This window comes from Pagrus pagrus (assembly GCF_965226575.1).
Source record: "Pagrus pagrus genome assembly, chromosome: 9".
Classification (NCBI taxonomy): domain Eukaryota; kingdom Metazoa; phylum Chordata; class Actinopteri; order Spariformes; family Sparidae; genus Pagrus; species Pagrus pagrus.
Genome location: NC_140193.1, coordinates 1,267,815 through 1,285,022, shown reverse-complemented (window position 1 = coordinate 1,285,022; position 17,208 = coordinate 1,267,815). Strand labels below are relative to the sequence as shown.

The 17,208-nt window shown below is 43.6% G+C and overlaps 1 protein-coding gene across 1 annotated transcript; it reads right to left on the bottom strand.

Annotated features, from left to right (window-relative positions):
- Positions 1 to 768: 768 nt before the first annotated feature.
- On the bottom strand, positions 769 to 17,071 carry LOC311262625 (uncharacterized protein). The gene is made up of 9 exons (XM_084362181.1): positions 17,023 to 17,071; positions 15,662 to 15,736; positions 15,497 to 15,555; positions 14,939 to 15,043; positions 6,355 to 6,415; positions 3,312 to 3,425; positions 2,156 to 2,194; positions 1,860 to 2,063; positions 769 to 1,245 (listed from the first exon to the last, which is right to left on the bottom strand). Exons 1-9 carry the CDS (start codon positions 17,045 to 17,047, stop codon positions 995 to 997), a joined length of 933 nt encoding a protein of 310 aa, XP_084218307.1. The 5' UTR covers positions 17,048 to 17,071; the 3' UTR covers positions 769 to 994.
- Positions 17,072 to 17,208: the final 137 nt, after the last annotated feature.

Below are 17,208 nucleotides of genomic sequence, written 5' to 3'. Positions count from 1 at the left end.
TTGATCGTCACAGACTGAGAGGTCAGAGAACAGAAACAACTCTTTGAATGAAGAAAACACAAAGATTAAAGATTAAACAAAGTACAGATGACATTATAAAGACATATATAAATATTTAAATCCCTCACACTGTATTATTGTGTAAATATTTGGGTCCAGTAGAGAAACTGCAGTAGAAGTATAAAGGTACATGTGTGATAAATAAGTACAATATATCTGATAAATGATGTGGTATATAATCTCTATATGTTGTTTATGTGACAGACACACAGTAATGATATGAAGTACACATAATAAAGAAGACACTACTATGTTCCAGCAGGCTATATAATTATATAAAAGAACAATAACACAAATATAGTGTTAATATCTTGTTGTTTAAAGTGATATTAGTCATTTAAAGCAATGTAAAGTGGAACAGTGTCTGATGTGAGTTTGTATTTATTGTACCACTAATAATCACACTGCTGATCTGTAAGTGGGACAAAGTCCAGTAGTGTTCTGATCCACAGAGCTGGATCACGACTCTTTAAATGAAATCAAAAGAAATAATCTGTCCACAGAGAAGATCTGAAAAGCTTTTATCTCTTCAGTCAACATGAAATCTGATGAATCCACACACAGTACAAAGATTCACACTTTGACTTGTCAATCAAATCTTTAATCAAAGCGGCTGCAGACGAAGAGTTAGAGACAAACTGCCAGGACAACTTTTATGGACCTGGACTCTCATGATGCTGAAACTTTAAAGGGAGCGTCACAATAAAAGCAGATTATTATTTTTAATGTGTGAAAGCAACAAAACAGCCTCAGAAACTGACTGATGGTTACAGGATGCTTACAGGATGAAGGTTTACACAGAACACATTCATGAACTTCAGCAGGATTAAGAACTTTATCACTACAGTATTTGACACCAACGATCAACACGACTTGTGTGATGTTTGTTGAGTGACGTCAGAGGACGTCACAGAAATGTCTTTGACTTCAATAATTAATGAGAGCTGTTCTGCTGCTTGTTGCTCCTCGTCAATCTCCATTTACTGTGATCTTTTAACACTTTTTGTATTTGTTGAACTGCCTCATCATTTCTTGGACACTTCAGTAATCCCGGCTGAGTCTCATGGAAGAGAACATGAACATCCAACAGGACGTTCTCATAGGTTTCACTCCACTTTTTGACATCAGTTGAATAGTCGACATCTCTGGTGTGATGCATCAGCACCAAAATGACAGGTTTATTATCTGAAAAGACAAATATGAGACAGTTTAGAGATCGACTTCCTGTAGAGAAGAGCGTGCAGAGGAGAACGTCGTTCCTAAACACAAACATTACAGGATTGAACCACACAGGCAGGAACAAGTTAATACATCCCCCCGAGTTTAATTCACTTATTTCTTTCTCTCAGAACGACCACGTAACCAACAAGCTGCATCGTTTGCGGCTGTTTGCTCAGTAATCTGTCCACACTTGTACCTTAAAGTGACTTCATGTTTCCCCTCAAACACTTTTAAAAACAAAATGTATGTTAAAGATATTGAAGTGCAGTAGTTTGTTGTGGAGCTGGACACAGAGCTGCTGTGAGGAGACTTTAATCTGCTGCAGTGCTCTTCACTGCTGTCACTGAAGTGTTTGTAAATGTACAAGTGTAAGAGAAACGTATCTGAGCTGACTGTGTACATGTTCACCGACTGTACGTGCAGCTGGAGAACCAGAACTACGGGCTCAGACAGAACATGAACTCTGGTTCTGAGTGTTGGAGACTAGAATCAGAACATAATCTGAACATAATCTGAACATAATCCCTGTACAGATCAGGCTGAGAACAATAAGAGAGTTAAAACAAGTCTTTCATTACCTGGAGCTTTTCTCATGGCTGCCGGCACATCTGCTCCAACACGAGATGTGATTGGACAGAAGACGATGATGATGTCACACTCCTGACGGTCTGTGATCTTCACCTGTGTTGTTGACCATCCCATATTCTTCACTTTTTCCAGTATTTCTTTATCAGCATCACAGGTCAGACCAGTACGGACTGAGTGGACCTTCACTGTGTATGCTGGTGAAATCATCACATTTTGAAAGGTGAACAAACTGTGAACATTTATTCAGAAACAAACTGAAAGAACCTGTCAGGAACATGACACTCACCTGTTGGCTTGGACCAAGACCACCATGAGTTTTCCTTTCCTAATGAGCAGTAAAGCAGAACTGGGTCAGATCCAGACTGATATCTGCAGTGTAACTGTTACTGTTCAGGGCTGAGTGAGTTTGATTCACACTATTTGTGTCAAATATTAATAAGTGAAGTATTCACATCTTTTATTCAAGTAAAGGTACTAATACTGTGAAAATACTCTGTTACAGAGACAATATGTGTTTTTATCAAAGTGAATTTAAATGATCAGCAGTTTAGTACTTGTGTAGTAAAATGTCCTCTGACTGATAAACATGAACATATTTAATATTGAAGTATTATTAATGTTGCAGTCAGTCGAGGTGGAGCTGACTCTGACTACTTCACTTCCTGTTGTGGGTTCAACCTTTAACAAAGCATCAGATTTTATTAACCATCATGTTTTATAAAAGAGACAGATCCAGAGTCTTTTCTCACTGACATGAACACTGAGATGTGTTTTTACTCATTTTGGTTAATAACTCATGGATCATGATGGAAACAGTCAGGTGTATTTAGGTGGCTGTTATCTGTGAGTGAGTACAATTTGATGCAGGACCAAACAAAAACCTGGATCCAGTTGATTTAAATGTGTTGTGTGTGATATTGGATCAGGCTTGATGAAGTAAAAGGACTGTTGGACTCTACTCTGTGCTGTGTGTTGTATTAATCTCTGTCTGTCCAGTCTGTTCAAACAGATCTGTGTCACTCTGCTGTGGGATCCTCTTCACTGATTGGACCACTGTCTCCAGATCAGCTCCAATCAGGCTGCTTCTTCTTCCTCATCATCATCATCATCATCATCAGTCAGATCAGCCAGTTCAGAATCAGTTCAAAAGTTTGTTATCAGAGTTTGTTGAGGTTTAGCAGAGACTGAAACAGGTTATCAGATTATTTCCTTTCAGCACGTCAGCAAGATAAAATACCTGGTGGTGCTCAGAGCAACTTCCTCTGCCACCGTGGAGGAAAAGTCTAAAATGACTTTAAATCTAGATGACAGATTGTGTTAACTCCCTGACTGCAGCAGCATTAAAGAGCTTCCTGTTTCCCTGCACAGTAACAGTAGAGACGAGAGTCAGTTATTTGACGAGAAAGAAGTAGAAAATATATATGTAAACTGTGTATTATAACCTTTCTCAGATTTTTTGTGTCGAGCTTGAAATATTTCAAAGAAGTCTAGAAGCTTCTTCGGGTCAATTGATGCCTCGGTGATGCACTCCTTCAAAACTTCATCATCTATAGCATCTGGAGAAGAGACAAAGTGTTATATTGTTAATCACAGTCACATCTTCCTATATCTGTAATATATTGTTTGATGTTATTAGTATTCATCAGGACTATAACGGTTTGTGTGAACTCAGTGAGTCCATGATAGGTAGATTGATGCAGGTAGATTGATTGATTGTCAAAGTCATTAAGCACAAGTTCTGCCTGCAAACTTTTAACATACGGTGCGCTGTTAGCAACATGTGCTGAGGTCACAACAAGCTGATTGGTGTGTGAGCGTGAATTAAACAGTGGAGCTGGAAGACCTGCCTGCGTCCTTTAAGTACGTCAGCTGTCTGGGAATGACTTGTGTTCATAGTCAACAGAGGCAGAGTTGTTGATAAGACAAGCACAGTGTGTCTGTGTTGGGTTTGTAAAAGGAAACACGTTGAACACACTCAGAGCTTCATTTGTAAATCCAACGGTCCTGCAGCACAGACAGGACGCTGTTCCAGCGGGTCAAGTGGAGCAGAACAGTCACTGAACGCATCAAAAGTCCACAACAAACAAATCAAACTAAACTTAAACTGTCGTTTTAGTACTTCAGTACTTCAGTACTGTGGACAGTGTCGCACCTACACACACTCATTTCACAGCACAGACACCAACCTACTTGTGGGGTTTACAGTCATCACATGCTAAAATATTTAGACACTAAAGAGAATAATCCACATGCCCCCTCAGCTCATGTTTCTTGCACAAAACACTTCAGGTGTTGTTGCGTGACACGACCGCTCCCTGTGTCTCTTTTTAAAATCAGATTTTAAATGACTCCAAAATCAGTACACAAGCGATTTCTGAGAAACTTCAGTAGAAAATAAAAGGACACAAAATGTGTCTGATAGTGACAAAGGAGGTGATGGAGGTAATCAAATAGGTGCTGGTCCCAGTCTGGGAGGTCCAGGATGCTGTTCTGGCAGGATCTGGCACTTATTAAGCCCTGAACATGCAAAACTTCACAAATACATATTTGATGGGATGCTTTGAATGTTGACATAAAGCCTAGGTGGAGCTAATTATAATTATCTCCTACTGGATCAAATGTGACTCAGTGTTGCTCATTAACAGGAAATCAGAGACTGCTGTTCTCACATCTTCAGCCAGACTAACTCCTGACATCCTGGATCAAACTGTGTCTCTGTATAAATGATGCTTGTTGCTCAAACACAGACAAAGTGGATGACAGTATTTAGCAGATGTCAAATGAGTTAACACATCACTGATTAAGCCTCCAGATAAATCTTTGTTAAGTTTTTAAGTGATGTGTCTGTGGAGAAGCCTGCACTGTCTCACCTGAAGCTGCATTGTTCATCTAAATCTAAATTATAGCACTGAAGAGGAGCAACGTTGTTCAGGAGTAGGCTACAACCACTATGAAGCGCTTATGGCAGAGACACCTAACTGCCACAAGGGGGAGACAAAGTACCACATATGTTGACCATAGTATCTCAGAGAGTTCACCAGTGTTTTATTGTTGTTATGAACATTTCCCCAGTGGCAAATATTCCTGGCAGCTACAGAGCCCTCCCACATCCTCATCTCAGCCTACACATCATGTTTCTCTGCATACTTACTCCCAGTTGATAAAGAGGCTCAAACCCTCAGTAACAACTGTTTAAGTGTGGACAGGTGAAGCTACAGCAGCCCTACAGGACTGTCCTGAGTGCACTGGCAGACGTTGAGAGATGCTGCCACTCAGGATAACATCAGTCTTGAGGAACATACATCTTCAGTGACATCATATATCAGCAAATGTATTGATGACGTTGTGATCACAAAGACGGTGAGATCATCCCCAACCAGAAGGCCTGGATGAAGGGAGAGACGAGGGACGAGGAGCTAAAACAGCCGCCTGTTGGTCAGGTGACAAGGAAGCATAGAGCAACACCAGAGCCAGACTGAGAGCTGGTATCAAGGAGGCAAAGAGGAGACATCAGCAGCTGGAGAGAGACCTCAGCACCAACAGCACCAAAGATATGTGGCAGGAGATCCACAATGTGACAGGCTACAAGAGCAGAGGAGCCTCCACCAGGTGTGAGGCCACGCTGCCTGATGAGCTGAACACTGTTTAACCTCGCTCTGACCTCCTCAACAAGACTCAGCTGTGAAGTCCAGAGGACCAGACACTGTCAGTAACCACAGCAGATGTGAGGGAAGTCCTGCTGAGAGTGAATATAAATAAGGCTGCTGGTCCAGATGATATACCTGGCTGCGTAGTAAAACCTGCCGATCAGCCAGCTGATGTCATCACTGACATGTTAAACATCTCACTCTGACAGGAGACTGTTCCCTCCTGCATCAAGACAGGGACCTACAGATCAGGTATCTACAGAGCATCAGTGACATCAGGGAAGTGAGATGTCTGCACAGCGCCTGAAGGATGCTAACAGACACCCAGCCACAGTGTGTTCACCTGCTGCCATCTGACAACAGATACACAAGTATCTGCTGCTGAACCACCAGACTACAGAGCAGCTTCACTCCTCAGGACACGAGACTCCTGGATTCATCATCTGCACTGAATTTAAACTCAGTCTCATTTTACGACCCTGGTGTTGTGAAATGACAAATAAATGAACCTTTAATTTTTATCATCCTTTTGGGAAAGTGTTCAGCGTTCATCCAGAAACGTTTTTTATTTTTATGATGAAAATGTTGTACTGATGTTTCCAGTGTGCAAAAAGAAGTCTGAGTCCCAGCAGGAGGATTTTTTTCTGTTTGTTCAAAATAAATTAAAATAAATGTTTTTTTATGCATTTAGTTTTTGTATAACATAATTAAACTGAGCTATCACTCCATTGGTTCCTTGGTATGTAATGTTACAGTCCTGGTATTTATACACAGTAGTATTGTAGTTTAGTAGTTTAAGTAAAAAACATTTATTCAAACAATAAATAATTGTACCTACATTTATATGACTTTGACATCACATCTCTCACTTTCTTGAGGATCTCTGGGTCCACATCGACCTGCATCAGAGACACAAAACCTTTAGAAGTAAAACATGCAACAAGTAAACACAGACAGTAGTTCAGTAAATTATAACATTCTCTCATCATTACATTCAGTGGTGGAAAGTAATTAATTATTGAGGTACTTTTACTGTACTTGAGTTTTTCCATTTTCTGCACATATTCAGAGGAAATATTATACTTTTTGGAGCTGATCCCAGCTGACGTTGGGCAAGCAGCAGGATACAACCTGGACAAGTCACCAGTTCATCACAGGGCTGACACATAGGGACAAACAACCATTCATGATGACATTCACGCCTACAGACAATCTAGAGCGACTGATTAACCTCACTTGTGTGTCTCTGGATTGTGGGAGGAAGCAGGAGAACCCGGAGAGAACCAACGCAGACACGGGGAGAACATGCAAACTCTGCACAGACTTCTGAGAGAGAACAGCTACATCAGGCTGCTGTTTGTTGATTCCAGCTCAGCATTCGAGCATCCTGACTGGAAACATCACAAACTGGCACGGTTCCTGCACGGTCCAGGACAGGAAGGCTCTAGAGCCGGTGATGAAAACCGTCTGGGAACTTCCTGGACCGGTTCTTCTATCTTTCAGACAGAACTTATTCTGTGTTATTTGTCTGAAACTGCTGCTCCGTCCTTCAGTGTGTGCCGTCTAGTGTTTTAATTTTGTGCGTTTAAGATCCATTTTTGCTCATGATTTTCTTCCATCTGTTTTTATGGTTGTATTTTTATCAGCATTGTATCATATGTCATGTCTGTTAAAATATTTTTTTAATCTTGTACAAGAGGAGCATTCACAGAGCAACACGCAGGTCAGTTACAAAGTGAAGACTCAATTTCTAAAGAGGAAATCAGGGTATTTATCTCCCTCTCTCACTCTGGGTGTGTCATCACTATAATAGATGCTTATTCAAGCCCATTTACAGAAAGGAGAATGTTTATCTTTAGTATCTGTCGTTTCCTTACTTAGGTCATAAACAAGTCTCAAGGTAAGGCCATAGAAGAAGTCACAAGTCACAGGTCACAGTTCACAGTTCACAGTCTCTCTAAAAAGGGCTGTGTAACTATCAATTCACACTCTTCTACATATAGCACAAAATTCTCATAACATATCCCTCCTGTTTATGCTGATTTTAAGCATAATTATTACATGACTTTTGTCGAATGTGAAGGCGAAAACCCTATCGGGCAGTTCAAAAACGTTTCTAGTTTACCATTTTCCTTCTAGAAAATGTTACCCCTAAAACAAAACATAAGCATCCTCACAAAGCTGGTCAACCCATCGTACTTGGATATGGACCTGTCCCTACCTAACTAAGCTATCCCTTGCACGTAAAAAATAAAATAAATGGGGTTATTTTCAATATGTACTCAGTAGAATAAACACTTAAACAGCAATCATTCTTTAAACTGTTGTGTCCTTGTCTTCATCAAACAGGTTACCATATAAATCATCATCTGTCAAATCAAATGTAACATTTTCTTGTTCTGTGCACCCGTAGTTCCCTCGGTTGTCATCGATGGTGGGGACCCTTTCATACAGCATTGTCGTTTTGGTCACAGCAGTGTCAATGAGTCTCTGTAACAGTCCTCTCAAACAGGGAATACAACAACATCCACAAGTGGTTAGAATAGCAATCATTACAGCTACAGATAACATCATCAACTTTTATAAAACCTGTCCATTTTCCAAATATGTTCTGGAACCATTCTGTCAGAGGATCATCAAACCAGAATTTTCAGCTAGTTCTGCAGATAGAGAATGTTGCGGGGTTCTATTTTAACTCCTCCAAAACAAAAACGATGGCGTAGTCGGAAAATTATAAAGTGGAAATATATTTTATTCTCACCAACCACCACAATGCAGCAGTGCAAATATTTACAAAAGTGAAAAATAACAAAATAACAAAGTAACAAATAAACTGTACAATAAAGTGAAGGTTGAATTCTTCAATAATCCCCCAAAACTTCACAGCAATAAAGTAAAAGTTGAGACCAGCAGCTACATCTCTCTGTCTCAGATGCCACCTTCTCTGTGAGCATCCTGGTAAGACTGCCCTTCCCCAGCCAAAAGGCGCTCTCTTAAATGAAAAAAAACACCCTCCCCTGGGCGTATTCCAGCTTCCCAGAATTAATGGTCACCTGACCCTAGAAATGCGTGTCCCACTCTTTTTAAGGGCGGAAGTGGTTTCACTTCCATTTTGCCAGTTAAGCGCGGACAAGGTGAGTGTGAACTGATTGTGTGAGTATGTGTGTATGCGTGGAAATAGTAGCGCGAGCAAGTGTGCACCCTTGATCACGCTACTGAACAGTTCAGGGAATGGATAATTATGCGATGTCGTTCATGCCGACGTAAACGGGTCGCAGAGCTGTGTGGCGTGTGTGTGTGTGTGTGTGTGTGTGGGTGTGTGTCTGTGTGTGTGCGGACTTCAGCCAGCGACACCACGAAGCAATGTGCCTTGGGTGTGTGTGTGTGCGCACATGTGTGTGTATGCGCTGCCCGCAGTCAGTGACGGAGCTGCTCCGTCACATCATCCCCCTCCTCCCGGAGATTGGCGATGTATGGCAATCTGGAGAGGTAATCAGCCACCACATTGGTCTTGCCTGAACGATGTCTGATGGTGAACTTGAAGGGCTGCAGTGAGAGGTACCATCGAGTTAGGCGACTGTTGTGGTCTTTCATGCTGTTGATCCAGGTGAGAGCCCGATGGTCAGTTTCCAGATCAAACTCACATCCCAGCAAGTAGTAGCGCAGGTTCTCCAGTGCCCACTTGATGGCCAGGCCCTCTTTTTCCACAGCGGAATACCTGGTCTCACGTGGCTGTAGCTTGCGGCTCAGATACAGGATTGGGTGCTCCTCCCCAGGGTCACCCTGAGCCAGAACTGCTCCAAGGCCAACTGCCGAGGCATCCACCTGTACCAAAAATCTTTTCTGGAAGTCTGGACTCTTGAAGACGGGAGACGAACACAGGTGGGTTTTCAGGCTCCTGAAGGCTGTTTCACAGTCATCTGACCAGGTGACTGGATTCTTTTGTTCCTTGCAGGTCAAAGCTATGAGTGGGGCTGCAATGGTTGCAAACTGAGGCACGAATCGCCGGTACCATCCAATCAATCCAAGGAAGGACCGTACCTCCTTCTTGGTGCGGGGCCGAGGGCAGTTCTGGATAGCTTCCACCTTATCCACCTGCGGACGTATCTCTCCTCGTCTCAACTGGTAACCCAGGTATCGTGTCTCTTGCTGTGCCCACTCGCACTTGGAGGGGTTGAGTGTCAGTCCAGCCTTCTGGATCTTTCCCAGAACCAACGACAGATGTTGAACGTGCTCCGCCCAGGTGTTGCTGAAGATCACCACGTCATCAAGATACGCAGCGCTGTAGTTGTCACACCCCTGGAGCACTCGGTTCATTAATCTCTGGAAGGTGGCTGGGGCTCCATGTAACCCAAATGGCATGACGGTGAATTGGAAGAGTCCAGCTGGAGTTCGGAATGCCGTGTAGGGCCGGCTCGACTCCTCTAGTGGCACCTGCCAGTATCCCTTGCAGAGATCAAGGGTGGTGATGTATTTGGCCGCTCCGATCTTTTCCAGCAAGTCCTCAATTCTTGGCATGGGGTAGGCGTCAAACTCCGATATGGCATTGAGCTTCCTGAAATCAATGCATATACGGAGCGAGCCATCCTTTTTAAAGACTATGACCACCGGACTGCACCACTCGGAGTTGGACTGCTCGATCACTCCCAGCTTCAACATCTCCTCCACCTCCCTCTGCAGTTTTCCCACCAGCTGCTGGGCAACCCGGTAGGGACGTTGGCGATTTGGTCTTCCATCCTTAAGGCGTATGACATGCTCCACAAATGTCGTCTTCCCTGGGCTGGCATCAAATACGGAGGGAGCCTCCTTGAAGACCTGGAGGAGCTGTGCAGCTTGGTCGGGTTCAAGATGTGCCAACACTGGAACAGCTGGCCTAGTCAGGGTCTTTAGTTCAGTCTCTATCTCGTCATCACTGTCGACCTTCCTTACCAGCAGAACCTCCATTGGAGCCTGGACCAGCCGATCCTTCCACTCTTTCAGGAGGTTTACATGGTAGGTCTGTTTGGGCTTTTTCTTCTCCGGGTGATGGATCTCGTAGGTGACTGGGCCCATTTTGCGGGTGACGAGGTATGGCCCTTGCCATTTTGTTAGGAGCTTGTTGTTTGATGAAGGGAGAAGCAGCAAGACTTTTTGGCCAGGCAGGAACTCACGGCGCCGGGCCTGTTGGTCATACCAGGTCTTTTGGCTTATCTGGGCCTCCCGCAGGTTAACCGCGGCCTCCTCCTGGTACCTTGCCAGCCGATCCCTCATCTCCAGCACAAATTGCACCACACTCCTGTCGCTTTGCGTCGTTGACGGTGCCTCCCAGCCCTTCCGGAGCAGACCCAAGGGTCCCTGTACTTCCCAGCCATACAGCAGTTCGAAGGGGGAGAAACCCGTTGATGCCTGTGGAACTTCCCGGTAGGCGAAGAGCAGGAATGGTAGCCAACGGTCCCAGTCCTTGCCAGTATCATCCACAAACTTCTGCAGCATCCTCTTCAAGGTCTGGTTGAATCTTTCCACCAGACCATCTGTCTGTGGGTGGTATGGCGTAGTCTTTATCGCCGAGATGCCTAGTTGCTTCTGGAAGAGCTGCATCAACCTGGAGGTGAAATTGGTCCCCTGATCGGTCAGGATCTCATCCGGTATTCCCACTCTGGAAAACAGTTGCACCAAAACCCGCAGCACTGCAGGTGTGGTGATCGTGCGTAGTGGAAAAGCCTCTGGGAAACGGGTAGCATAGTCACACACCACCAATATGTACTCATGTCCACCACTGCTTCTCACCAGAGGGCCCACAATATCCATGGCAATCCTGCGGAATGGAGTGGAGATAACAGGAAGTGTCTGCAGAAAAGCTTGATCACACTTGCGGGCAGCACATGTTTTCTGACATGTTGGGCATGTGGCACAATATGTCTGAATGTCAGTGTACATGGAGGGCCAATAGAAACATGAACTGATGCGCAGATATGTTTTGTGGCGGCCAAGGTGTCCGGACCATGGGATTGTGTGTGCCAGGTGCATGACAAGTGACCTACAGTTAGCAGGGACTACCAGGCGTTTGTGCCCATTATTCACGGTGTACAACACATCCTTATCCACAATAAACCTGTCCCTCCCCACACAATCACCCGTTGATGCCTCTACCACCTTAGCAAACAGACATTTCAATGTTTCATCCTCCCTCTGCAGTACAGAAATATTACCAGGTACAGCCCACATTTGATTTGACAGATGATTTTTGGTTTTGGGCTCCGCTGACCTCAGCTGCTTCTCAAAGCGGCGTTGGCGACGGGACTTCCTTGGACCCTTGGTGCCACCATCAAACAGACTATTGTCAAAGTCTGGGAGAGGTTGACCACACGGATCCTCTTTTATTAGCTCCTGAGTGCCACCCTCACACAGACTATTGTCGGAGTCTGGGAGCAATGGGACCCCAGCTTTCGCCTGAGCACGAGTGATCACAGTACAAGACACATTGACATTTTCTTCCCCACTCCTCTCAGAGTCTATTTTCGCTGGCCTGTTCTCCAGCAACAAGTCCAGCAGGACAGGTAAGTCCCAGCCTAAGAGGGCTGCAACAGGCAACTTTGCAACCACCCCAACAGTCATCAGGTATGGCTGTCCATCAATAAACACAGTTAGTTCAGCTGTGGGGTAAGGATGCCTATCGCCATGAACACACAGAATGTCCTCTTGTCTGCTGTAATCCACACTACTTACTGGTACCAGATCCTGTCTAACCAGTGACATGAAACTACCACTGTCCAAGAGAGCAGTGACCTGCTGGCCACTAACAGTCACAGTTTTGTAGCGCTGTAACCTCGTTTCACCACCCCCCACCTCAGGCCGGGGTGCATAGCAAGCGCAGGTCAGCTTTGCTTTGCGTATGGGACACACAGAAGCTTTGTGGCCTGTCTGTTGACAGTAGAAACAAACAAGGTCCTTACCAGGTCCACGTTGGTTTGGGGCAAAGCTGGGGTTACCTGGCGGCTCCTGGCTGGTCTCTCTCCTTGTAGGCCAGGGCTGGAGTGGCTGAACCGTAGGTCTGTGTGCCATGTGGTTGGGACGTACAGGTGGTCCTCCCCGCCGAGCATTGAGGTACTGTAGTGCCAGCTTGGCAGCGTCGAGTCCCTCCTCTGGATCATGCTCCTTAACCCAGGTCCTCACCTCAGGGGAAAGTACCCTGAGTAGCTGCTCCAGGATGATGGCTTCACCGACCTCCTCCTTGGTGCGCTGCTCTGGCCGAATCCAGCGTCGATAGAGACCTTTAAGGCGGTGGTAGGTCTCTGTGGGTGTCTCGTCTGGTGGTACTATGGGGGATCGGAACCGCTGCCGGTACGTCTCTGGTGAGATGTCGAACTTGGTAAATAGTGCCTCCTTCAGGTCGTTGTAGCAGTGGGCCTTCTCCCCGTCCATCATGCTGTAGGCCTCCAATGCCTTTCCAGACAGCAGTGGCACGAGTCTGCATGCCCAGTCACTTACTAGCCATCTCCATGTTTTGGCAATGCGCTCAAAACGTAGCAAATAGTTCTCAATGTCCTCCCCCATCTGATACTGGGGTATTTTGGGCTCGGTGTAATGTCTCCACTCTGGCCTCGGCTGCTCAGGTCTGCTGTCAAAGTCCTGTACCTGAGGAGACGACGCCTCTGGTGGTGCATCTCGTCGCCCACGCCGGGGTGCTTGCTGTTACCGTGCTTGGTGTAATAGCAACGTATGGTTGGTTTAGCACCGGTGAGGTGTGGACACGTCACCCTCTGTCCATGCTCTGTACACTCTAATTGTCGCATCTTGCCCATCCCCAGCTCTTGGGTTAGGCATTTCTATCATCGGACACATTTCTTCTATGTCATCATTCAAACTCACTGACTCCTTTGGAGGAGAGAGTATAGGCATGGGAACAGGATCATAAACATCATACAACTTACCCGACCTTGTTGCTTTCGGACTTCCTAAGGCCCTTTCTGTCAATGTAGGAGCAGAGAGAGTAGGTGCAGAGAGAGTGGGAGGGGGAGGAATTGGAGCTGCGGCTGCAGCAGGAGGTGGTGGTAATTGAGGGTTGAGGTTCGGCGGAGGATTGGGAAGGAGACCCAGAGGCACATAATCGTCACCTTCCTTTTTATCTCGGTTGGAGTACAAAACAGGATAAAGTTCATTACCTCCTAAATCTTTTCCCTTTTCCTTTTTCTCTTTTTCTCTTTTTATATATTTTACATTATTCTGTGCCTTTTGACCCATTCGTTTTACATCTCCTTCATATTGAACCTCGTCAGGTTCGCAACAACATTTACAATTTCCCATTTTGATCCGTTTTTTTTCCTCTTTTTTTTTTTTTAATGTAGTTTTTAATTTTATTTGTATTTCTATTTTAACGTTATTTTTATTCTACTGGTCTTTTAATTTCTTTTCCTGTAGGGACTCTAACCCTGACGTCTTTTTGGTTACTCAGGCCTAAGGGATTAATTTAAACTTTGTCCTTCCAAAGACCGTTTTCTAAGAGATAATTTGTTCTCCCAAGTCCCTGACTTGCTTTTTCCAATTAAGAGATACCAGCTCTCCCTAGTCCCTGACTAGATTTCCTTAAAATTTTTCATTTATTAATTTTTCCAAATTATAAAAGATCCCTGATCTCCCAAGAAAGTAAGAAATTAATTCTTACCCTTTTTGATGAATTGAGCCCCTGACTCAATGTTTGCCTGGCTGGTCCGTCTCCCCTCTGGTTAGCCCCGTCACTGTCCCACTCTCCAGGGGACCTGGCCTCCCTTACCAAACAAGGCTTTAAGAGCCCTGCGGTGGAGGTCTTTCCAAGAGTTTTTAACTCTGCCTTGCAAGGTCTTCAGGTCCTCTGGTGTGGAGAGAGAGACAGATGTTGGGGCCCCACGTTGGGCGCCAAAGTTTGTTAAAATAATTCTGCGTTCATTTAGAACTGGAGGAAGGAGATCGGACTCAGCTCAAAGTTTAAATAAGGGTTTTAATCTTGTACAAGAGGAGCATTCACAGAGCAACACGCAGGTCAGTTACAAAGTGAAGACTCAATTTCTACAGAGGAAATCAGGGTATTTATCTCCCTCTCTCACTCTGGGTGTGTCATCACTATAATAGATGCTTATTCAAGCCCATTTACAGAAAGGAGAATGTTTATCTTTAGTATCTGTCGTTTCCTTACTTAGGTCATAAACAAGTCTCAAGGTAAGGCCATAGAAGAAGTCACAAGCCACAGGTCACAGTTCACAGTTCACAGTCTCTCTAAAAAGGGCTGTGTAACTATCAATTCACACTCTTCTACATATAGCACAAAATTCTCATAACAATGTCATATAAATATATTATAAGAAACTTCTTAACTGTAGTTGATCAGTATGACAAAGTTGAAGAAGCTCCAGATATTTTGGACCCTTTCTCCCACAGTTTCATCAAAGTCTACCTGCCTGCAGTCTGACCTGCTCAGGCTGGACCATCTCCACTGCCTCCTCCCCATCCTCGTCTACTGAGTCTGTACCAGAGGAACCACTCTCTGGACACTTCACTGGGCCTGAGGCTGCAGCCTGTGGAGAGAGAAAGGAGAAAGAAACAGAGAGCTTCCAGCAGATACAAGGTTTGTGTATGTGTTGTGTAAATGTCTGTAAGTGTGTTAGAAACACATCAATCAGTTCAAATTTACATTAATGTAATATTAACTATCTGAACTCATCTTGATGCTTTTTTTATGTCTTTGAGTTTGTCAACAATTATAATGAAGTTATGAGACGATTGTAACAAAAGTGGAGACATTTTGTTCATTTTAATAGTTTTAATGTTTGACAATAATCTGTTGGCCTTTGATATGTTTTATACTCAGGGTCAGAAATTAATATTTAAAAAGTGAACATCTACCTGCCACTGACAGATAAATGTTCAGCTCCAACAACACTTTTGTTGTTGTTTTAAGTTATCTGAAACTATGAATGAAGATATTGCTGAGAAATAAAGATTGAGACTCATGCAGGATGTTAACTAACCTGCTGGATTGTTTCAACTTCCATTTGATTGTCCGATGCTGCCTGGTTACTTGGACCACCTGTTACAAGGTGAATTTATTGTCAATTTTTAAAACAAAGGGGTTTAAAAAAACAACACTCTATTTAAGAAGATGGAGTGTTGATGATGAATTGTTATCCAGTTACCTGGCTCACCGTCAACAGAGCTCCCTTCCTGTGTAGACACAGGTGTGGTATTGTCATCAACAGAGCTACCTTTACCTGTGGAGTGTTGATTAACAATATGTTTAATCATATTCAGGAAATGATTAAAACAACAACTCATGTGTTTTTCATATCATTCTGTGATTTTAACAGAATCTATTATTGGCTACTTTTTTCTTCATTATACAAGTTAAAGTGCACATTAGAGGTTTGTGTTTAATGAGTGAAGCAGTGTCAGTGTTTCACAGCTACTCTACTTTAGTACACACAGTGCTGTGTAGACAGTTTTAATGGAAACATCTGGATCTAAAGCTGATCCTGAATGTGTTGCTCCTGATTGAGATGTTCTTCCTTTCACTTTAGTTTCAGGGTGATGATCATTGGTTTTTAACCAGTTATTATTAGGGCGTCACTGTTGCTGTGAACTGAAGAACCACTGGAGTACGTCCAGTCTCAAATACCACTTGCTGGCTGAGCACTCAGCTGATGCACAGAGCCCTCCTCCTCCTCACCAAAGGCAGACCGGGCTGTATAGTTTACAACGGAGACGCCTGAACAACTCTACATGAGACAAAGTTTAAACAGTGATCATTAAATGGACGGCTGCAGCTTGCAGGCAGAGGAACATTGTGTAGTGAACCTTTACCAGTGTAAAGTTGGACACTACATTGTCTCATGTAAATACTGTAAATATCTTTTAGTTTATTTTGTCTATTTTATTCTATCCGAGTTGCCATGTTTCAGCATATCTGAGCATGCAGGACCTCTGAGGTTATTCCGGACAGTATTTGTTGTTTTTTAATTGTTGCAATAATAATAAACATACATTTGAATGAAGCATATTTGTCCACTCCCATGTTGAAAAGAGTATTAAATAAAGATAAAGGTACATTTAGAAAAGATAAAAAATGTGATTATTTTGCAATTAATCATGAGTTAATTATGGACAATCATGCTATTAAATATTTGAATTGATTGACAGCCCCAGTTAATACATATTCATAAACTGTTAAGTGAATTCAATGACACTGAAGATTTAAAAGTTTTAATCTGAATCAGACTGGAAGTCAGTCCCGCTCAGTATACATCAGATTAAATACATCATGCACTTAAATAATATAAACGTACACATGTACAGTATCAGTGTCACTGAGATCTCACTTCATTTCCTGTTTCATGTTTCAGTGAAGAAACAGCAGATCGATATATGAAAACTTTCCTGATAACAGTAACTTGAAATAAACTAGAACCTTGTGATGAGATAATGTAGATGATGCTAACACGCTAATATTTATGAATCAACAACGTTTGTTACTGAATAATCTGAGGAGAAAGATCCTTACCAGGAGCTCCACAGTGCTCAGCCATTGTTTAGCTGTTGTAGATCTGCAGCCAACAGCGGGAAGAGACTATTTATATAAAGGGATCCTCTTTCATGACCCACATGACTTAGAAGCTGTCACTGTGTGTGTGCCCATGACAGTTTATAAAAAGCTGGTGGGTTTCTTATAAATCATGTGGTTCATGAG